Source organism: Phalangium opilio, unplaced genomic scaffold, assembly GCF_054372755.1.
Source record: "Phalangium opilio isolate 3A_F unplaced genomic scaffold, DU_Popi_V2 ptg000098l_1, whole genome shotgun sequence".
Lineage (NCBI taxonomy): Eukaryota > Metazoa > Arthropoda > Arachnida > Opiliones > Phalangiidae > Phalangium > Phalangium opilio.
The window spans coordinates 3,143,672-3,166,684 of record NW_028324201.1 but is presented as its reverse complement, the minus strand read 5'-3'; the positions used below and the strand labels follow the sequence as shown (position 1 = coordinate 3,166,684).

The 23,013-nt window shown below is 38.9% G+C and overlaps 2 protein-coding genes across 2 annotated transcripts in view; both read left to right on the top strand.

Moving 5' to 3' along the window:
* LOC149634491 (multidrug resistance-associated protein 1-like) overlaps window positions 1–23,013 on the top strand; it is a 265,543-nt gene that overhangs the window by 146,400 nt on the left and 96,130 nt on the right. The window lies entirely within an intron of this gene.
* Window positions 13,021–17,733, top strand: LOC149634493 (uncharacterized). Its single transcript, XM_089850969.1, has 5 exons — window positions 13,021–13,591; window positions 13,669–14,173; window positions 14,552–14,655; window positions 16,981–17,097; window positions 17,625–17,733. Exons 1-5 carry the CDS (start codon window positions 13,299–13,301, stop codon window positions 17,731–17,733), a joined length of 1,128 nt encoding a protein of 375 aa, XP_089707095.1. The 5' UTR covers window positions 13,021–13,298.

The following is a 23,013-nucleotide window of genomic DNA, read 5'->3' as shown; positions in this document are numbered from 1 at the left end:
CAATTTTATGGCTAATCTGTGTATCCTGGGAATCTGTTTAAAAAAACTAGACGACACTGGATGCTCTGTAGCTAAGATCTCGTCCTTAAGAATAAGAAAATCCTAAAATTTGAAACCATCCATCTAGCCTTCAAGCTTTTCCAATCACCCATTGCATAGACTCACTCAATAGTCTGCCTAAGTAAGGCACCTTAAGCCTTGGTCGAAACTAACATCTAAAATATAAATTTATATGTATCTTAAGTAAAGAATTTCAACCGAGACACATAATTAAACGAAAATTAGACCCGCCCGTGAAGTTTTTAATAAATTTTAGTGTTATATTTATTGAAAAATATCAAGTTAAAGTTTCAAGGCGGTGAAATGGCAAATTAGCGTTGTCTACTGTGGAGTAATGAGCATTTAGCGTCATCTGCTGTAGAGTAATCTTTTGAGGTACTTACATTTTTAATTAAATTAACATACTTAGACTTAATTTACTTTGATGTAACCTGAAAAAGGCACACCTTGAATAGTTACTTGTTAAATTGAAAGTATTCCGAGGAGCACTGACTCCCCCTCCAATTTAATTTTTAAACTGGTCCAGGCAATTTTTAAACTGGTATTTGCCCTGTGCTACCGCCATTTGCCCACGCTGGGTGGCACCGTGGCCAGTTATTTTAATTAAAATACCTAGGCCACTGGTCCAGTGTTAAAAAAATCCTTATTTCCCACACTGATCCATCTATCCTTCAAGCTTTTACAATCACCCATTATTATACTCACCATGGATTAACTAAGGGATAGCGTTATTTAATCCATGGACTCACTAATCTGCCTAATTAAGGCACCTTAAGCCTTGGTCAAAACTAACATCTAAAATATAAATAAAAATAGGTATCTTAAGTAAAGAAATTCAACCGAGACACACAATTGAACAAAAATTAGACCCACCAGTGAAGTTTTTAAAAATTTTAGAGTTATAGTTATTGAAAAATATCAAGTTAAAGTTTCAAGGCGGTGAAATGGCAAATTAGCGTCGTCTACTGTAGAGTAATGAACAACTAGCGTCGTCTGCTGTAGAATAATCTTTTGAGGTACTTGCATTTTTAATAAAATTAACATACTTAGACTTAATTAATTTTGATGAAACTAGAAAAAGGCACACCTTGAATAGTTACTTGTTAATTTGAAAGTATTCCGAAACGTAACTTCGCTTTAGGTTTTAAATGATTCGATGTGCTGGAGCACCAAAAACCCCATGTTATTCTTATGGGAAAATCGGCGAAAATCTGTGAATTTTCATTTAACATTACGGGAGGGTGTGGGATCTTATCAAGAAGGGCCTACCGGCCCTCTAGAATACAATTGCAGAGTAATAACAGTAAAACCTGTGGGGGATTTTGTGTATATTTTGCTTTAAATAGATGTAGAGGTATTAAACTATATGATATTATTTGTAAATTTTCTAAAGTTAAGAATTTAAATGATTGCATGATTATTGAGTTTATGCGAAAGAAATTTTTAATACAGTTTTCATAATAAGTTGTGTGTTTTTTTATTTATATATAATATTATTGAAAATTACATTTAATGAATATACATAGATGCGGGGCTCAAGAGGCGCGCTTCACGGCTCGAGGAAATTAAAGTTAATGTATTCGCGCGCGGTTCGCGAGAATTAATCTTCCTTCTTGTTTAATATGTCAACATGTCAATAAGCCAGAGTTGAAATTCCATCTCCCAAAATAAAACGCTTGTCGTCAAACAAATTTAGGAAAATCTTGTTTTGTTGAATAGTGGAAACTGCATGACGTCTACTGACTATTCTTTTCATCGTTCCTTTGGTGATTCGCTTATTAAGGAGACAGTCCCAGTTTTTCTTGACCACACGTCGAGAAATACCCTTTAAAGTCTTTTTTCACCATTCAACGACAGGATTGGATACATTTTGGCTTGTAGTCCACAGAATTCTTTGATTGGCACTCCATCCAGTTCATCTTTGAATTTACCCAATACTTTCTTGTTGGTAACGCTGTACAGTGGATGATTGGACGGATATCCTGAGAAATCGTACTTGTCGCTTTGATGGGCGAAATCGGCGTAAAGATCCTTGGTCTGGATCTGATATGTAAGGCAGTCTGTAATGAGAGAAAAAAAATCTGATGAGAATACATTCCATTAGTAAGGTGAGGTTGGGTTTGGTTTTCTTACCGGTATCTGTGAACAAAAGACGAGCCTTGTCACCATACTGATGTCTTATAACCCCATATTGGAATTTATACATTAAAACCTTTGAAAGGTCTAATAATTAAATGGGGCGGTCCAAAGTTAAACTTTTCTTCATCATATGAATTCCAACCAAATCATTCTAGAATATCGTGCATTTCTCAAAAGCTGGTGAATTTGCTTTTTTTCACCGCCTTCTCAGGAGTTTGTACGAGGTGAAATTCGATTCGTTTGCGGAGATTTTCCATGGTTTTACCTTAGGCCATTGCTATTTCTACACGGGACCCGGGCAGAAATAGCCTATAGTCGACTAAATCTCCCCGCGTCCCGGGCAGAAATAGCCGCCCATTTATAGCAGACTAAAACTGCCCGGGTTCAGGGCAGAAATAGCACTTTAACTAAGGACCACTATTTCTGCCCAAAGGCATAAATAAGGATTAACCTATATACAGCTATATATGCCCGGGTTTCAGAAATTTCTGAAACCCGGGCAGAAATAGACGGCCCACAGTGGAGTGGCTATTTTTCCCCCGGGTTAAAAATCCGGGCAGAAATAGCCCTGAAACGTTAGTCGGCTATTTATGCCCGGGTAGCCAAAAATTAATTCAAGCCCGGGCAGAAATAGACGGTCCACAGTGGGCCGTCTATTTCTGCCCGGGTGATCAAGTGTTCTTTCCAACCCGGGCAGAAATAGTCGCCCATTTATGGATGGCTATTTCTGCCCGGGTGTTCGAGTGTTCTTTCCAGCCCGGGCAGAAATAGTCTCCCTTTTATGGATGGCTATTTCTGCCCGGGTGCTCGAGTGTTCTTTCCAACCCGGGCAGAAATAGTGACCCATTGATGGATGGCTATTTCTGCCCTGGTGCTCAAGTATTATCATACTTTTTGCGATGACAACAACCCTTTCTATAAGCAAAATAAAGCAAACTCCATTTATTTTTTATAAAATTTTAGTCTTTATAATATAAGCTAGCTATATATTTTTTCTCTTGTATTTAAATTTCAATGGAAGGGAGCGAGATCAACTTTCAATAGAACCGAAAGTTCATAGATACCTTTTGATAATTGCTAGTGCAATTATGATATCCTTGTTATAGCGATATTATATTGTCCATTTATTCCAAAATCAATTTATTACCTCTCCGAGTGACGTATGTCACGGAGAGGTATTACACCGGCCGTGTCTGTCTGTCTGTCTGTCTGTCTGTCTGTGTGTCTGTCTGTCTGTCAGACCCCACGTGACCGCGTTCGCAGTTTACAAATCGGAGCAAACAAATACCCGATTTCCGGAACGCGTTCGCGGTTCAAGGAAATTTGGTCATTCATCTACCAACACCAGTCTTTACTAACTGGCTTCTAAGGATCACAATCTGCTAGTCTTTGTCCATCCCACATGGACACTAGTCTGTACGTGCTTGCTTCCAAGCACCACCAACTTCTGTTCTTCGTCAATTTCACTTTGACTCCAGCTTCTATGCACCACCATCTTCTTTTCTTCGTCAATTCCACATTGACACCAGGTTCTATGCACCACCATCTTCTGTTCTTCGTCAATTCCACATTGACACCAGCTTCAATGCACCACCATCTTCAGGTCTTTTGTCCATTCCACATGGACGCCAGTCAGTACATTCTGGCTTCTTTTCCTCCGTCATCGTTTGGTTCCAAGATATACGCGGCGATCGGCTAGGGTTACGAGAAACGTCTAGCCTCCCAATGGCAGGGCTTCCACCATCGGTTCACGCAAATGCGTTTTTATCTATTATTTGGTTTTAAGATATACGCGGCGATCGGCTAGGGTTACGAGAAACGTCTAGCCTCCCAATGGCAGGGCTTCCACCAAAGGTTCACGCGAATGCGTTTTTATCTATTATTATGATGGAAACGAAACGTATATATACCTCAAAATTTGAAAAAAGCGGGCAAGAGGGGTACCCTTCACTTTAAACATCAATATTAGCAAAGTTTCGAAAGATAATAGGAACAACTTTATTTTAAACGATTTAACTATTTTTAAAGTTATTTACTGGCGATTAAAATTATTAAAAATAATTATATTTATTTAAATATTAAAGATAAACCCAAGTACCGAAGTCGTTAAATCATTGCCTCCTATATCTATCAAGGCCCGTGCATTGCGTTATATTTCGTACATTGTCTCTTATATCTTTTTAGGCCCGTGCATTGCGTTATATTTCCTACATTGCCTCCTGTATCTATCAAGGCCCACGCATTGTGATATATTTCCTTCATTGCCTCCAATATCTATCGAGGCCCGTGTATTGCGATATATTTTTGAGAACAACAACCAAAATGGGAAGCTCCTCTCAGAACCATAATAATTTGTTTTCTCAGTTATATGAAATGAAAATATGGATAATATTTTCGGCAATTCGATTTGAATGGCTCTTTCTGATGTATCATTCTCTCAGCACTGTTCATAATGGACAGGAACGTAGAGATTCGAGACACTAGGAATTACGATAGTGTTTCAAATCGTCTGTATTGAGGGCTTAAAGGCTTGGAGTGAGTCGAAAGATAAATACACATCCTATTTTTTATTTGTACCATGCGTACCACAATGTTGCCAGGCGTTTATTGAAGGATGCTTGGGTACTTGGTACAGACTGTTACGTCTACCAAGTTTCCTAGCATCCAAGAATAAATAGGATTCATAGAAGCCAGTGTTAAGGGCATGTCATGGGTCAAGTCGTTAAATATATCGACGCAGTTAAATAGCTGATGGCATTATTTTATCCACTTTCCCATTGCCTTTCGAGTGGAAGTTCAACTTTGGCACGGACGACAGATGGCGCTCTTAAACTTCTACCCCCAAAAATCGTTGTTGTCTGCTCGTTTTCTCCTTCCGCGTTTTTTCGTTATAAACTTATGATTTAACGAACTGTTAAGATAAAATTTCATATTTCCTAAGACAGATAAGCTTCTACTCCTTTCATATTACTCCCAGTTAGATTTAACGCTTAAAAAATATATTTTCAATAAAAACACTGCTTCCACTAGTGGATTTATACTCCTTGTTAGATTAGTGTAGGTGTAGAGAGTAATCATTACAAACGCTAAAAAATATATTTTCAAAAATGAAGAACATAGAACATTTATTCTATATCAAAAAATATTTTGGTGGTAAGATTGCTTTAGAAAAATCCAAACGGCTAGATATTGTTAAAAAAGAAATGTGTAAGCTATTTGTAGATGAGATAATTGTTTTACATGTTTTAAATGAGACTAAAACTTCCACTATTGTGTCTAAAAAAGTGTTGGCAATGTATATTTTTTAAATATGACGGAATTGCGGTTGATATGATAGCGCCCTATTTGCGAAAAAAACCTTTTTTTAAACAAGTTGAATCACTCTTTGATAGAATTTCAAGAGAAGAAGTTAAGCGTTAAATTTGCTCGATTAATTTTGTTCGGAAAATAATATATTTAAGCGCTATGTATTACTGAAGGAGATTGATTTTGCCAATCTTTGTGAGTATTTAACTGTTTAATAATTATTTTGGTTAAGTGGGAGCCTAGCTTATGTGTGATTGGGTTGTGGCTTCCATGTTTTGGGGCATTTGCTTTTTGTGTGGTGAGGTATGATTCAGCTTTGATATGGACAAATGTTACAAATCATACTGGTAGACTAAGAATACGGTTGAGGTATAGCGAGAGAGTAGAGTTTCCACAGCAATTGAGAGATATTGAAAAGGCTTGAACAATTGACTATTTTAAAATTAAATTCCAGCACTTGCAAAGAATTAAAAAAAGCGATAGATGCATATATTTAGGTAGTTTAAGGGGTAGTGATAGTCATCCCACTCGGAGAGGTAATATTTTGGCTTTCCCAACTTGTTTTAACAATAAATATTCTTCAAAATGTTTGCGTATCAGTTTGGCTTCGTTATGCTTTTCGCCTTTTTCCCCATACCGGATTTTTCAAAGTTTATGAGGTTTGTCCCCCCACCCCCAAGTTGACTTGAGCTTTGGAAAAAGTAATAAAATAATCATAAGCCATGCCTTGAGATTTTCGTGGGCCACGGTTACGATATTGTATCAATAGCCTGCACTGTACCTTTCGTTGAATTTAATTGATGGTTCGTGCAAACATAAGAAATGCATCAATATTAGTGAAGTTTTCAGCAATTATTATTATTATTATTGTTGATGAGGCGGGGCTCACGCCCTAGCACCGATGCCAAAGGCATATTGTGCAACCTCAGAATCAGGCCTTGAATAGGCCCGTAGCCGCAGCGTAGCGAAGAATTCGCTCCACCGTAAAAGAGGAGACCCGCGAGGGCTCCACAGTGTGTGAATCAAAATGTTCTAGTCTAAGCGAGGCGAAGAAGTCGCACTCGCAAAGTACGTGAGCGGATGTTTCTTCCTGCTCCTGGCACGACCTGCAGAGGGGGTCGTCAGCAAGACCCATCAGATGGAGGTGCCTATTTAGCCGACAGTGTCCGGTCAGAAGACCGGTGGCCAGCCTAATATCCCATCTGCTGAGCGAAATTAGGTCTCTAGCACGAGACCTGCAGGGACCATTGACTAACTGTTTTGTCTGTCTCTGGCCATCCATGTCATGCCAGAGCTGGTTTTGTATGACAGTCATCCTGTCATGCAGGCTCCGTTTGACATGCCCGTATGGGATGGGGACGGCCGGCTCCGGCCCCAAGAGCTTGGCCTCCGCGCCCCTTTTCGCAAATCTATCGGCTTGCTCATTGCCATAATAACCGCTATGCCCTGGCACCCAGTACAACAGAACCCTGTTGCAGGACGCCAGTTGCGCTAGCAGATCAAGGCAGCTACGCACCAGTTGAGAGGTAATCTGACACTGGTCCAGCGCATTCAGGGCGGCCTGACTGTCAGAATAGATCCTCACAGTCCGTCCGTTATACCCTTTGTTAATGCAGTAGTCTGCGCAATAACAGATCGCGGCAATTTCCGCTTGGAACACACTAGCAAAGGTGCCCAGGCAAGCAGAAAAACCAACCCTTGTAGTTTGGCAGTAATAACCGGCGCCAGCGCCGGAATCAGTCTTGGAACCATCGGTGAACCAAATAGTTTCACCCCCAGTGCCAAGAGGCAGCAGGTTAGTCCACTCGGCCCGACTGGGAAAGTGGATGCTGAATGGCTTAGTGAAATCAAAGCTGGTAACGGTTTTGTCAGAGCACATCGTTAACGACGGCTCAAGTGCAGCGTACTCCCGAAAGAGCTTCGTATGGCTGTAATCCCAAAGTCTTGGAACCCAACAGCCATTAATGTGGAGCCTGTAGGCCCCCATGACAGCCTCCTCCTCAATGAAAAGATGAAGAGGTAGCATGTCAAGAAGCACCTCCAGGGAAGCAGTTGGGGTCGATCTCATGGCCCCTGTAACACCAATGCAGGCAAGCCTTTGAAGCTTGCGCAGGGCAGCCTGCACCGTCTTCAGCCGGACCCTTGTCCACCAGACAAGTGCCCCGTAAGATAGTATGGGTCTGATGATCCCAGTATAGAGCCAGTGTACAGCCTTGGGGTTGAGGCCCCAAGTCTGGCCGACTGAGCTCCTGGTCCTCCAGAAAAGCATCTTGGCCTTCTTGATACACCTTTTATGGATGGCTATTTCTGCCCGGGTGCTCGAGTGTTCTTTCCAACCCGGGCAGAAATAGTGACCCATTGATGGATGGCTATTTCTGCCCTGGTGCTCAAGTATTATCATACTTTTTGCGATGACAACAACCCTTTCTATAAGCAAAATAAAGCAAACTCCATTTATTTTTTATAAAATGTTAGTCTTTATAATATAAGCTAGCTATATATTTTTTCTCTTGTATTTAAATTTCAATGGAAGGGAGCGAGATCAACTTTCAATAGAACCGAAAGTTCATAGATACCTTTTGATAATTGCTAGTGCAATTATGATATCCTTGTTATAGCGATATTATATTGTCCATTTATTCCAAAATCAATTTATTTTAACAATAAATATTCTTCAAAATGTTTGCGTATCAGTTTGGCTTCGTTATGCTTTTCGCCTTTTTCCCCATACCGGATTTTTCAAAGTTTATGAGGTTTGTCCCCCCACCCCCAAGTTGACTTGAGCTTTGGAAAAAGTAATAAAATAATCATAAGCCATGCCTTGAGATTTTCGTGGGCCACGGTTACGATATTGTATCAATAGCCTGCACTGTACCTTTCGTTGAATTTAATTGATGGTTCGTGCAAACATAAGAAATGCATCAATATTAGTGAAGTTTTCAGCAATTATAATACGCACCTAATTCCTACAAAACACATCATTTTGTTATTGGCTCAACCATCGCCCACTAAATTCTTAAAAATAGTGTATATTTGTTACATTTTAACGAGGGGAGGGCCAAAAGCCAAAAAAAACATCGTTATTTCAAATATGAAGCACTCTGTCGCGAAGTGATTGGCTCCTCGGTTTAGACCTCGAAAAGTCACCGTGGGAAACATTTTCCGTTTAAAAGCTGTAGAGAGGTTGAGCAAGATTTTATAAACCTCGACAACTACCAAAATAAAGCATACATAGCAATCAAACCCAGAAGGTTCAAACTGTTTTCCAAGCATAGATCAACTAAAATTATCCATAAAACACGACTTAACGTTATAACCATTCTAAAAACTTTAGACTTATATATTCTAATTAAGGCGGAGTTGCCATTTCGAGTAAAGTTAACCTCTCTATAGAGATGAATCAGCTACAATAAAGTTTTTATCCGCTGCGCAATTTCAAGTTGGTTTCCCAGTTACAGCCCGGACTCCTTTTCACAACGCGAATCTTTCAGTTTCGGATTGAAAGTGTAGCTTTCCCACCTAACACGTAGTGATCGAGAATCGAATGAGCTTTTTTGTCAAATTAAAATGACGTTAAAAGTGAATATGCTTTTTGAGGACTGAGAATCCTTCATTAAGAACCATCGTGATTATTGTGACGCTAATAATTCACCCATCTTATCGAAAGCACCGCATTCAACAACAATTGAATCAGAAAACCAAAGATCATATCGAAAGAAACCATTACCAAAGAAGCTCAAGTATGCAAAGGTGAAATTTACATGCGTGAACTATGGTTTTTATGATTCTAAAGCATCGGGAAAACGCCAATCATCAACTTACAAGAGCGGCTGCCCAGCTTTTGTGAGTTATTCCGTAAACACTAAGTTTGAAAGACTGTACATTCATTCGTTGAATTTGGAGCATAATCATGAAACGGGACCATCACTCTACCCAAACTATCCTCAAAACCGTGCTTTTCGACGCATGAATGAAGAATCGAAAGACGTTTTTGCTGAACTAGTCCAAGTCGGAGCTGATAACAAAAAATTGCAACACAAAGTCATAGCATCAGAACAACGAGTTGACTTTCCAAAGTCATTACACAATTTTAAATCTAAAGTATTATCAAAAAGCAAGGAGGATAACGCAAAAAACTCTGCTCAAAGGCTTTTGGATAAGCTTGCAAGAGACAAAGAAGCAGATACGAACATGGTAAATATTTTTGTTTTATTGATATTGTTTTCAAAATATCTTCAGATAGTTTCATTTTGTTTACAAAAAAGGGAGTCAATGTCGAAGAGTGGTTATATCTAGATTGCTCTCATAAGCTTTATTATTTATTTGATACCGTATAAGCAGCGTAGTATTTGCTTCCCAGTAAGTCATTACTAGTATTTAAAATTAATAATATGCAATGCATACTATGTGCTCCTTTTATTCACGGTGTACGAATATTTTCGCGGTAATATCTATTATAAAACGTGCAAATTTTCAATTTTAAAAGCCCTTTTTCAACCAAATATAATCAAGAGTACTTGTTTCAAATGTTTTGGTTGCCGATTTTAGATCAGAAGTAAATTATATAGTGTACTTATGTAGTGTTGGAATTGAAATTTTCACAAAAGCGTAGCTCTAAACCTGCCTTTAAATGTTATTTGAATCTAGTGTCTTTTTGAAACGTTATTTGGGATGACACGCATGGTTTTAACGAGTGTCCTAAATTAATTCTAGGTGGTCGAGTTCGAATATGATGAAAAAAGTTTCGAGTTAACTTTTGTTTTTTGGCAAACTGGAGTTATGAGGGAATCCTTTGCAAAGTACCCTGAGCATTCTTATGTGACGCTACGTATTGTTTGAATTTTTGTCGTATGCCTTTGTACATAATAATGGTGGTTGACGGAAATAACTTAAGCGAGATAGTAGCCTTGAGCCTAGTCAAAATGGAAACCAAAGAAGTTATATTCAAACTTCTCTCTACGTTCATAAAGCACAATCCCAACATCGATAAAATTGTGACCTTTATGGTTGATAAAGATTTTACAGAGATCAATGTCATTGAACAACTTTTCCAAAATGTAACTGTTGAAATATGCCTTTTTCATGTTCTTAAGGCAATTAAGGCCAAAATCCATTCACTAAAAATGGGTAAGTCTTCCGAGAAGAAGGCTAAAATGTACGTTCAGAACATTGCCTATTCTTTTACTGAACTTGATTTTCAAAAAAATGTGGATTCACTATTGTCCGATGAAGAGTTGAGTCGTGAATTTCTAAAATATTTCCAAGACAATTGGTTGGTGATTAAGGAGAAATGAGTAATGTTTTATCGAAGGCAACACTTCAATTTGGGAGACACAACCAACAATAGATTGGAATCTTTGAACCAAAAAATAAAATCAGCCGTTTCAAAACGTAACAACTCACTTGACCAATTTTATGAAGAAATGAAAACCTTTGCTCCTACATTAACTTAATTCGAGTGCAGAGTAAATTTAATGCAAAGATGAAAAAAAATTCCATCCCATCCTTAAAGATCCTGACATGCAAGAGGCAGCTGAAGTGATTCGGGACGTTTGCGTGCCAAATCTTTCTGAAGAAATTGTCGAAAACATGATTATTGGAATGTCAAATTACACGAGTTGCTCACCAATAGATAACAGTTCGAATTATTTGGTGAAGTACAAGAGCAGTTCAAACGCAATCTGTGACGGGAAAACATGCTCTTGTTCTAAATTTAAAATGATAGGAATTCCCTGTTTGCACATCTTTTCAGTACGAAAACATCTAAAATTATTTCCCTTTGAAATCAAAATGCTTTCTCCAAGACTAAGTAGAGAAAAATGGGTTGGAAATCTAGAAACGGAGATGGTAGTGACCCAAAGCATGGCTTTCAAATCCACATCAAGAACTTGTCAACAAAGATACGCGTCTGCGCGTCCAAGACTGAATCAGCTTTTCGACGTAGCCACATCGTGTGGAGAAAAAACTTGGGTGAAAAGGGATAATATTCTGAATATGATGACTAAAGCCTGGGCCCTTCAAGAAGAAGTTAAGATTCTAATAGGTAATAAAGTCTACGACGGAGATGATGAACTTGATGCTACTGAAATAATCGAGTCTGGTGCGAAGGACAATAGTGCAAATGAAGATTATCAGGCTAGTTCTAAATTTCACGGGGAAAGTGGTACTATAGATGACAACGAAGAGAACGACAGCGAAGAAGAAAGTGACAATGAAGAGAACGACAGCGAAGGAGAAAGTCACATTGCAGGAAACAGAGGGATAAAACGAAACAATAGTGAAGACGGAAGCGATTCAAGTAGCAGCGAAGAAAAATGTAAGGATGATATTTCAATGGAAAGAAAAAAAGACGAACGTGTTAAAAAGGTTGATTTGGACCATGAAAGAAGAAATTCAGCTAATAGTATGAAAAACATCATTTCACTTATTAAAGAACCCATGATTTTGAAAGGACGAGGTAGACCAAAAGGTATACACCAAACCGTAATGGGTATGGAAAAAAAGAAAGCTGGTGATAATGCGCGAACGGAGTTTCGAAGTCCAATACTGTTGGTAATGTACGCGGTATTTGATAAATAGCCTAGGCAAATTATGGACTCATAATCTATACGACGGTGCGAGAGAAAAAACTGCATGGTTGAGAATGTAAACTTAGGTTTAGTTTAGTAGTGCTTTTTTTTGTTTTTTCGAGGTTAGCAGGTGGGGAAAACATATCCATTAAGCCTGTCCTATTGTAGATCTGCTTTACGGTTAATCACATAATTAAATAAATGGAGTTTGCTTTATTTTGCTTATAGAAGGGTTCTTGTCATCGCAAAAAATATGATAACACATGAGCACCCGGGCAGAAATAGCCATCCATCAATGGGCGACTATTTCTGCCCGGGTTGGAAAGAACACTTGTTCACCCGGGCAGAAATAGCCATCCATAAATGGGCGACTATTTCTGCCCGGGTTGGAAAGAACACTTGTTCACCCGGGCAGAAATAGCCATCCATAAATGGGCGACTATTTCTGGCCGGGTTGGAAAGAACACTTGTTCACCCGGGCAGAAATAGCCATCCATAAAAGGGAGACTATTTCTGCCCGGGTTGGAAAGAACACTCGAGCACCCGGGCAGAAATAGCCATCCATAAAAGGGAGACTATTTCTGCCCGGGTTGGAAAGAACACTTGATCACCCGGGCAGAAATAGCCATCCATCAATGGGCCACTATTTCTGCCCGGGTTGGAAAGAACACTTGATCACCCGGGCAGAAATAGCCATCCATAAATAGGCGACTATTTCTGCCCGGGCTGGAAAAAACACTAGATCACCCGGGCAGAAATAGACGGCCCACTGTGGACCGTCTATTTCTGCCCGGGCTTGAATTAATTTTTGGCTACCCGGGCATAAATAGCCCTTTGTGGTAATTTAATCGAGAAATTAAGGCATGTACCAGCCATTTTGCATCAACGAGGCATGGCTTATTCGATTGCTTATATATTAAGGAGAATATCTTTAGCTATTACCAGAAGTCAATGACTTCTTATGGAAGTATTGGACACTAACCATATCCGCAACCATCTCTGTTAGCCAACTTGTTTTTAGGTCCGATCACCACGCCACCTACGGCGCTTCTCTCATTTTGAGCTGGCAGGCTGATTTGCGCGCCAACAGCGGGAAAGTAACGAAACTTTAAGGTGTGTCCTGTGGTTTGAGGTAGCGAATCAGAAACGGTGACAAGAACAGCTGTTATAGTCTGCTAGAAATTCCGATCAAACTTGTGTTGGGTCCTAGGCCCACGGATTGCAATGGATTTTCAGAGAGTTTTAGACAGTATTAATTGTGATAGTAATAAAGAATTACATATTACGTCAAACAAAAAGAGATTTAATTATCACAAGCATATTATGCAATCAGAAAAGTTTAGATTTTATTTGGAAAAGCTTCACACTTTTGCAATGGACGAGTGTGAAGTATTCAGTTATCTCCAAAAGGGCAATGGTATTAGAACGGAGTTCATTTTCGATTTCAGTGAAGAGGATGATCCTGAAGCCAAAGATGTTATGGAGCTTTTTAATTGTTATATGTGCAGCCTTTATAGGTAAGTGCGTTTCGGTTTATCACTTTATTTGGTATGGTTTTAGGCATTTGGTCTAATATGATGACTGAAAACATTAGATATGTTCACTGCACTCCTGAGACTGATGTTAACAACTGTGATACGAGCGATGATGATTTAAATTCAACTGTGATAGCCAATGATGATGATTTAAATTCATCTGTGATAGTGAATGAATCTGAATTAAATGTGCAATCTCAAAAGCCTAGAGAAATTGTAGTCAGCCCATCGAACTTCAAGGAAGAAACATTGAGTGGAATTCTGAGACTTGGCGAGGGAACAATTGGGGAGATGTGGAAAGTTTCTAAACGTTTAAAAGAATCTAAACGTTTGACTCTAAGGACTAGGATACTATACAGGAAAGTGTACAGGTTGTGCTTTAAAGTTTCACTAAGTGATGAAGAAAAAGAAGCCCAATTACCAACGGAATTGAAACAGCAGGATCGGGGTGGAATGTTTTTCCCGAAACTCTCATTAAGGCCCTTTGTTCAAGAAGTGAATAATACAGTCAGACTCTCTGCAAATTCAGATGCCTTACGAAAACATGGGCAAAATATGATAAAAGTAAGAAAATACCGGGTATTCAAAAAATGGTGGCAGGATAGGAGAACAGTGGGTTCTACGAGTGATTTTGAGTCGAAAATGTACTATGACATTTTGTCCTAAGGGCCACATCCTAAACAAGTTATGATTGGAATGTTTTACGGATGACCCCATAAATTTAAGAAAGGAACTGAATGACGATGCTAATTTAATTAAGGGGAAATCCATAAAACACTCGAATCATAACTTGACAACGTTGGTCCTTAGGCCAAAATGTCTTGGAACATTTTCGACTCAAAACCGTCCACTGTACTTCGGTTCTACCATACTTTTTGAAACCTCCTGTATTTTATAAGGTGCTAAGATGTAATAATTAACTAATGTTGCACTAATATTAAGGTTTGTGTCGGCAACGTCAAGGCGAATAGTCTTATCAAGAAACTCTTCATGGAAGGTGTGGATGCTATCCAAGATCTCCAAAATCAATTTGACACTGAAGCAACGTCCAAATTACACAATATCACGCCAGGATGGCCGAGCGGTCTAAGGCGCCAGACTTAAGGGGCTTAGCTTTCTTCGTTCACGATGTGAATCTGTGTATTCAAGTCTTCGTTTGAGGGCGTGGGTTCGAATCTCACTTCGAACACGATGTGTTTTATGAAAATAACTGGAAGAGATGTAATTTTAAAGGTCTAAATGACTTAAAATCACGTCACTAAGGCCGAGCGGTCTAAGGCGCCAGACCCAAGGGGCTTAGCTTCCTTCGTTCACGATGTGAATATGTGTATTCTGGTCCTCGTATGAGGGCGTGGGTTCGAATCCTACTTTTGACACGATATGTTTTATGAAAATAACTGGAAGAGATGTATTTTTAAAACGTAAAAATTAGGTAAAACCATGTCAGGATTGCCGAGCGGTCTAAGGCGACAGATTCAAGGGTTCTTAGTTTCATTGGATCACGATGCGAATCTGAGTATTCTGGTCCTCGTTTGAGGGAGTGGATTCGAATCACACTTCGAACACGATATGTTTTTTGAGAATAACTGGAAGAGATGTAATTTTAAACGTCTAAATGACTTTAAACCACGTCAGGATGGCCGAGCGGTCTAAGGCGCCAGACTCAAGGGGCTAAGCTTCCTTCGTTCACGTTGTGAATCTGTGTGTGGTCCTCGTTAGAGGGCGTGGGTTCGAATCCCACTTCTGACACGATATGTTTTATGAAAATAACTGGAACAGATGTAATTTTAAAACGTCCAAATTACACAATATCACGCCAGGATTGCCGAGCGGTCTAAGGCACCAGACTTAAGGGGCTTTGCTTCCTTCGTTCACGATGTGAATCTGTGTATTCTGGTTCTCGTTAGAGGGCGTGGGTTTGAATCCCCCTTCTGACACGATATGTTTTATAAAAATAACTGGAAGAGATGTAATTTTAAACGTCCATATTGCATTAAACCACGTCAGGATGGCCGAGCGGTCTAAGGCGACAGACTCAAGTGTTCTTAGTTTCATTGGTTCATGATGTGAATCTGTGTATTCTAGTCTTCGTTTGAGGGCGTGGGTTCGAATCCCACTTCTGACACGATATGTTTTATGAAAATAACTGGAAGAGATGTATTTTTAAAACGTCAAAATTAGGTAAAACCATGTCAGGATTGCCGAGCGGTCTTAGGCAACAGATTCAAGGGTTCTTAGTTTCATTGGATCACGATGCGAATCTGAGTATTCTGGTCCTCGTTTGAGGGAGTGGGTTCGAATCACACTTCGAACAAGATATGTTTTATGAGAATAACTGGAAGAGATGTAATTTTAAACGTCTAAATTACTTAAAACCACGTCAGGATGACCGAGCGGTCTAAGGTGCCAGACTCAAGGGTTCTTAGTTTCATTGGATCACGATGTGAATCTGTGTATTCTGGTCCTCGTTTGAGGGCGTGGGTTCGAATCCCACTTCGACACGATATGTTTTATGAAAATAACTGGAACAGATGTAATTTTAAAAAGTCCAAATTACACAATATCACGCCAGGATGGCCGAGCGGTCTAAGGCGCCAGACCCAAGGGGCTTAGCTTCCTTCGTTCACGATGTGAATATGTGTATTCTGGTCCTCGTATGAGGGCGTGGGTTCGAATCCTACTTTTGACACGATATGTTTTATGAAAATAACTGGAAGAGATGTATTTTTAAAACGTAAAAATTAGGTAAAACCATGTCAGGATTGCCGAGCGGTCTAAGGCGACAGATTCAAGGGCTCTTAGTTTCATTGGATCACGATGCGAATCTGAGTATTCTGGTCCTCGTTTGAGGGAGTGGATTCGAATCACACTTCGAACACGATATGTTTTTTGAGAATAACTGGAAGAGATGTAATTTTAAACGTCTAAATGACTTTAAACCACGTCAGGATGGCCGAGCGGTCTAAGGCGCCAGACTCAAGGGGCTTAGCTTCCTTCGTTCACGTTGTGAATCTGTGTATGGTCCTCGTTAGAGGGCGTGGGTTCGAATCCCACTTCTGACACGATAGGTTTTATGAAAATAACTGGAACAGATGTAATTTTAAAACGTCCAAATCACACAATATGAATCAACCAATGAATCAAGAGACATTTGCAACGTCATAGTGTGAAAAACAAGTTGGGCGGTATTTCGCGGCTAGTTTCAATTTCAAAATATCTAACGTACTTTTCTTAATTTTAAACGTTTTAATTGGATTTTTTTTGTCACACATAATTTTAGGCACATTTTTTTACCTAAAACTGCCCTCATCTTGTACTAGTCGGAAAACAATGAACCTATCCCTTTAAGTTCTCAAGTTTAACAATTCTAGTCTTGCCATTCTACTGTCCCCAGACTGTGCCACTTTGTGTTACCAGCGTCCCTTTACAGTCTTGTTATTGGACTGTCTCCCTATTATTCTATTTTTGCACGCTTCTAAACCGTTTCCGTAAGAAATTGTAACGAAATTTCGATTATTTGACAAATTTCATATTTTTTTGCAGAGCACCTCTCCCACGCAAATATAATTTTTCGTCTGCACAGGGACAACCATTCAATGCGCTTTTTTGAGCCTTTAGCATCCTATGCTTTGGTCTTTTAATCGGATAGTCCGCTGAATTCTATTTTTAAGTCCTCAAAGCCTCCCAAGTTTAGGCTTGTCATTATACTGTCCCCAGACTGTGCCACTTTGAGTTACAAGCGTCCATTTTTAGTCTTTTTATTGGACTGTCTCCCGATTATTCTCATTTAGCGCGCTTTTTAAACATTTCCATAGGAAATTGTAACGAAATTTCGATTATTTGACAAATTTCCTAGTTTTTGCCGAGCACCTCTGTCACGCAAAGATATTTTTTCGATGTGCACGGGGACAACCACTCACTGAGCTTTTTTGAGTTTTTTTGCATCCTTGTTTTGGTCTTGAAACCGGATAGTCCGCCGAAGCTCTTTATTAAGTCCTCAAGCTTCCCAATTTAGTCTTGCCATTCTACTGTCCCCAGACTGTGCCACTTTGAGTTTCCAGCGTCCCGTTTTTAGTCTTGTTATTGGTCTGACTCCCGATTGCTCTACTTCAGCGCGTTTCTAAACCATTTCCATAAGAAATTGTAAGGAAATTACCGAGGGGTCGGACATGGAGCTAGTTTGTGTACGGGATTTCAAGATTTTGGGATTTTCAAACGGATTTTGAAATTTTGACGAGGATTTCAGGATTTTAGGATTTTGTGTGGATTTTGGGATTTTGAGTGGGAATTTGGAATTTTGACCGGATTTTAGGATTTTGAGTGGGAATTTGGAATTTTGACCAGGATTTTAGGATTTTGAGTGGGAATTTGGAATTTTGACCTGGATTTTAGGATTTTGATTGGGAATTTGGAATTTTGACCAGGATTTTAGGATTTTGAACGGTATTTTGGGAATTTGACCCTGATTTTAGGATTTTGAACGGTACTTTGGGAATCTGACCCTGAATTTAGTTTTCAACTTATTATTATAGTGTTCTGAGCGCTGAATTTTATGCCAGTGTGTATTATGATCGGTTTTCAATCCCAAGTTTATTATTTTCATTCGATTTACTATACTACCACTTAAGTGTAGTATAAAAATTGAAATTTAGAGTGGATCACCTATTTAGCACATTTTGATGGCATTTTTAATTTCGTTTTAATGCATGTCAGGAGAAATAACCGACCGTCCCATCACATACCTTTTAGGACCCTAAAATTTTAACTGATTTTTAATTCTATCAAAACCCGGCCTATCTACTAGTTTTCATCGTAACATGTTCAAACATTTAAGAAGTATAAAGTTATCCGAGAGTTATCCGTCAAAAAGTATAATAATGATGTTAATGTTATTACATTGTATGCGATAGTATGAATTGAAAATACCTTGGAAAATACAATGAACTTAACGGTAACATTTAGAATTTAATCATTTTAATTTTAATACTTTGGACACTGTAGCGGGTTCAATACATAATTGTGTGTCTTTCACACATATTAAACTATCAGGTATTGTGCAGAGATATTTTTTTATATCACAATAGCCATGTGTAAAGAATGTCGACGCTTTGAGTTCGATATACCCGTTTCTTGGTAGCTTCAGTTCAAACCAATTGCACAGAACACCTATAGTCTTTTTAGAAGGAATATACGCATAACTGCCTTCGAAACTTTTCGCTTTTTGCATTTTCCCCGTTGTATAAGAAAATTGCAGAACTCTGCCCACAAGAAACGAATCTTCAAAAGTAAAAGCGCAAAAATCACCGATAACAAGGCAGTCAGAACGAAATGGGCTTGATGTATTGTTAGACTTTACTACCCCAGTTTTAGGTGCATTCGCTGATAGATCCTGAACTCTAAGAAGCCTGTCATTCGAAAGTTTTTGGTTGCTATTAAGCAGCCATAAGGCGGTAGTTTTCCTGATGAAAACTGAAGTCCCATCTTTTATGAAGGTCGTATATGGTGATTTTTGGTCTAAAACTACTTTTTCTCCCGTTTCGTAAACAGGTAGGGATTCCCGACTTTCAGGAGTTCTTCTAAATGTGGGATTACTAGCTTTATTTCTCGGTTGAAGGGCTATTAAATCTTCAAGTAATGTACATTCATCTTCAACGGGAAGGTCGTTGTTTACACTATTTACCTGACCTTCAGAATCATCATAAGAATCGATTTCAGGGTCACGTTGAGGTTTATTAGTAGAATGACGTGATTCATTTTGAAAAGTAAATGTGTCCAACAATAATGTTTTATCTGAAGCGTTAGTGGCAGATTTCATTCCTAAACGTTTGGCTATTTCTTGAGCCTCTTTCTTGGCATTCATTACGACTTTAACTATATCTTCCAATAAGGGAATATTTGGAGTGGTTTCTTTTTCATAGGCAAATCTTAAACCATCTTTTTTTTGCTTTGGGTGAACGAAAGCGTCTTCTTTGGCTAACTGCATTTGAATATCTAGGCGATGAGTTCTTCTTAAGAATTCTTGTAAAGAGAAATTAGTTATGGTAGAAAATGTAGAGGTCATACTCCTTGAGGCTCGAAAAAGGGCCTCGCATGGTTGTGAGCCGAGTAAATGTGGGAAACAAGAAGTGCCGCTTTTGTTTGATGGAGAGATGGACAACTCTATCAAGGAATGTGCGTTTAACTCTATACACTGATAGCAATTGCGAGAAAGGAAATTCTCTCCAATTTTGTACTGACCACTTTTTTTAATCCACGTTTTCCAAATTCTCAAGAAAAAAACTGCAAACCAAAGAGTTTGAATTCTTTCCAGAAGCGACATTTCTTTGGATAAAAAACACACTGTTACGCTTCTCATAAGTCGCAAATACACCGCCGTCGCATCGCTCTCAGGGACATTTTCTTTTAGTAGAGTTTGTATTCTTAATGAACATATATTCTCAACCGCGGCGAAGTTTTGTTTGTCCTTCCCGTTTAAATCATTGTATCTCAATCCATGTGTAGCTTTCGATGTTTTGTCCTTTAGGAACTTTAAATGTGACATGCTGCATACAAAATCTCCCATTGGTAATATTATCGAAGGTTTCAGTAGACGGCATCTCATTTTAGCGCCTATATGAACCGGGTCTTGAAACGACAGTGGGTTATCGTGGTTATAATTGCAGTACCAAGCACCGATGGAATCGTTTGACGGCTTTCCTTGTTTCATTGGGCCAGAAATATTTTGAAGAATCATCGCTTTCAATAAACGAGGATCGCCGTCGCTGGAAAATCCGACAACATTTATGCCTTTCTTCGAACATTCATCTCGAATCGTTTTCCAGCGTTTCATTACTTCACTACTGGAAAATTTGTTATCCGTTCCTATTACGCAAAGGCAAATTGGTGGTACGTTGGGATAGAGAGGTTGAGCCATGTATACGTAGGCATAATTCACTTTTGGATATTTTTTAAACATATCTTCCGCTTCCTCATAACTACTGAATTGCAATGAATCTGATTCGGGGAATCCCTTGTCGTTAAGTGGCCGGACAAACCCGACGCAACTGTTCGTATTCGAGTCATAGTCGATTCTCTGTAGTATGCGCGTTGCATCTTCGCTAATAGCAACGTGTTTGTGCGGGACATTGTAAAGTGAAATGTGAGCGTTCAATTCGTCAACTCTAATAAGTCCTTCTGTTATGGGTTTTCGTTCTTCAGTCAGGTAACGTCGAACTTGACGTAAGGATGGTATAGCCATGGGTAGGTTTACCGACAAAAGAGAATAAGCGGCAGAACCAGAAATAATAAAAAGTGATATGCTAAATTTTTTAATGGTATCCGAATATGTTCTAGTTTTGGTGGTTGCATTTATCCACATATTTTTCAGTATAGAACACATATCAGATGTAGAATTAGTAATGATAGTTGTTTTCTCTGAGAGGACTTCGCCGAGGGAATTCAAATTTGAAGCAATAACATTTTTCAACTCTTGATTTTCTTTTATAAGAAGGTCCATTTTGTTTAAAATTGGGTAAAATCTATCAATTGTTTGGCTTGAAAAATCTACCTTCGATAATTTTCTTCGAGTTCTTTCATTTCTAGAGTAATTGTAATTAGTGTCTTTGGGATGGTGTAAGCGCGTTACTGTAGAGTTACAACTTGTGTTACCCCCCTTCGAAGACCCAGACGAAGAGGGGCATACTAAAAATCCGCTTCCAAATCATTATTCCCCATCTTTTCCATGGTTACAGCAGGATCATTCTGTGCTTTTGAGTTTCGAGACAAAGACCCATCTTCATTAGCCGATAATAATTGATTGGAGGTTGATTCCTTAGGATCTTTGCCCTGAGTAGAGGGTCGAAATTGAATAGTAGTTTGCTTCGTATTTTTGGATCTTTTACCTGACAGCAAGCACAACTTTGTATGCTTATAGAAGTTAGAGGCACTGAACCCACCGGATGGCGTCCTAACAACTAAACATTTACTACCACATCTTAAGCACAGAACTTTGAACTCTATGTCAGCAACTTGATTTAAGTCACCACTTGGCCTGATGCTTTTGTCAACTTTCTTCAATGTTGATTTTTTAGTAACTATTTCGTAATCCACAAATTCTTTTAACTCGACCGGCAGATTTTGCGCTTCAGCTTCATTGAATAAGTATCGCTTGATTTGCTTGCGAATTACGGTGACGTCTTGTTGAATTTCTTTGGTTAGGTCTTCTGGGAGCTTATTTGTTTTTGTCGGCGGACAACTATGAGTCAGGTCGACGTCGACTACATCAACGATTTTCCTTTTTCTACTACAGGTATCTTTTGGGACTCGGTTTGGGATTTTCCTATTCAGGTTCAGCATTGTATATTGATGAGCTTGTTTTGAAGCAAGTTTAGTTTTAGCAGCTTCACCAAACGCTTGTAAAGTATGTTTATCTCCAGGTAAAAACTTGAATTTCTCCGGTTTTTTATAGTACCTTCCGTACATAGAATCCAATTTTAATTCCAGTTCATCTTCAAAAATGTCGTGATTTTCGGACTTGTATTTTTCCAGTTTGTCTATTTCAGACACATCAGCCAATTTTGATACTGAACTTAAAGTTTTGTATCCCGTGTTCACCAAGCATCGAAATAACTCTTTTGGAAGTTTTTGTTTTACTTCATCCTCAACTGAACATAACTCGCTATCCGCCGAAGATGACATAACTCTTTCTAAATGTACAGTTTAGCCGAAATTAACTATAAGACACGCCGAAGTTACGCGCAGTCATCAAAAATTGGGAAATTTCTGTTTTGAAAAGACTTTGAATCATCTCAACACTCAGTTCCCACGCACCGTGGGAAAGCGTGAACTATCAAGCTTGTTGTCGAGTGATTTGCGCATGTGTAGATTATGGAAGAATAAGGGGATAAAGGATAATGGGGGAGGATACGAAAATTGTAAGGCTAACTCCTACCAGCTCGGGTTGTGAGCAGTCTGGGAAATAAGTATATATTTTTTAAACTAGTCCGTCGGTCCAGTGACCCCCCCCCCTAGTTTCCGAAATAATAAACTAGTCTCCGAATTGATTTTGAGCGCTATTTTGGGAATTCGAAAGGGATTTTGAAAGGGATTTTAGGATTTTAACTTGGATTTTGGGATTTTAGGATTTTAACTTGGATTTTGGGATTTTAGGATTTTAACTTGGATTTTGGGATTTTAACAGGGAATTTTGGATTTTAACTTGGATTTTTGGATTTTGAAAGGGATTTTAGGATTTTCACTTGGATTTTCAGATTTTAGAATTTTAAAGGGGATTTTAGGATTTTCAACGGGATTTTAGGATTTTCAAAGTGATTTCAGGGTAAGTGTACGGGATTTTGGCCGATGTCAGACCCCTCGGAAATTACGATTATTTGAAAAATTTCTTAATTTTTGCTGTTTCTCTCTGC

Bases quoted from the DNA above. Each gene is read 5' to 3' on its own strand.
- LOC149634493 (XM_089850969.1), top strand. From the start codon at position 13,299: ATGGATTTTCAGAGAGTTTTAGACAGTATTAATTGTGATAGTAATAAA. The intron at 13,592-13,668 runs GTAAGTGCGTTT...TGAAAACATTAG, and splicing joins TATATGTGCAGCCTTTATAG to ATATGTTCACTGCACTCCTG. The intron at 14,174-14,551 runs GTAAGAAAATAC...ACTAATATTAAG, and splicing joins ATGGGCAAAATATGATAAAA to GTTTGTGTCGGCAACGTCAA.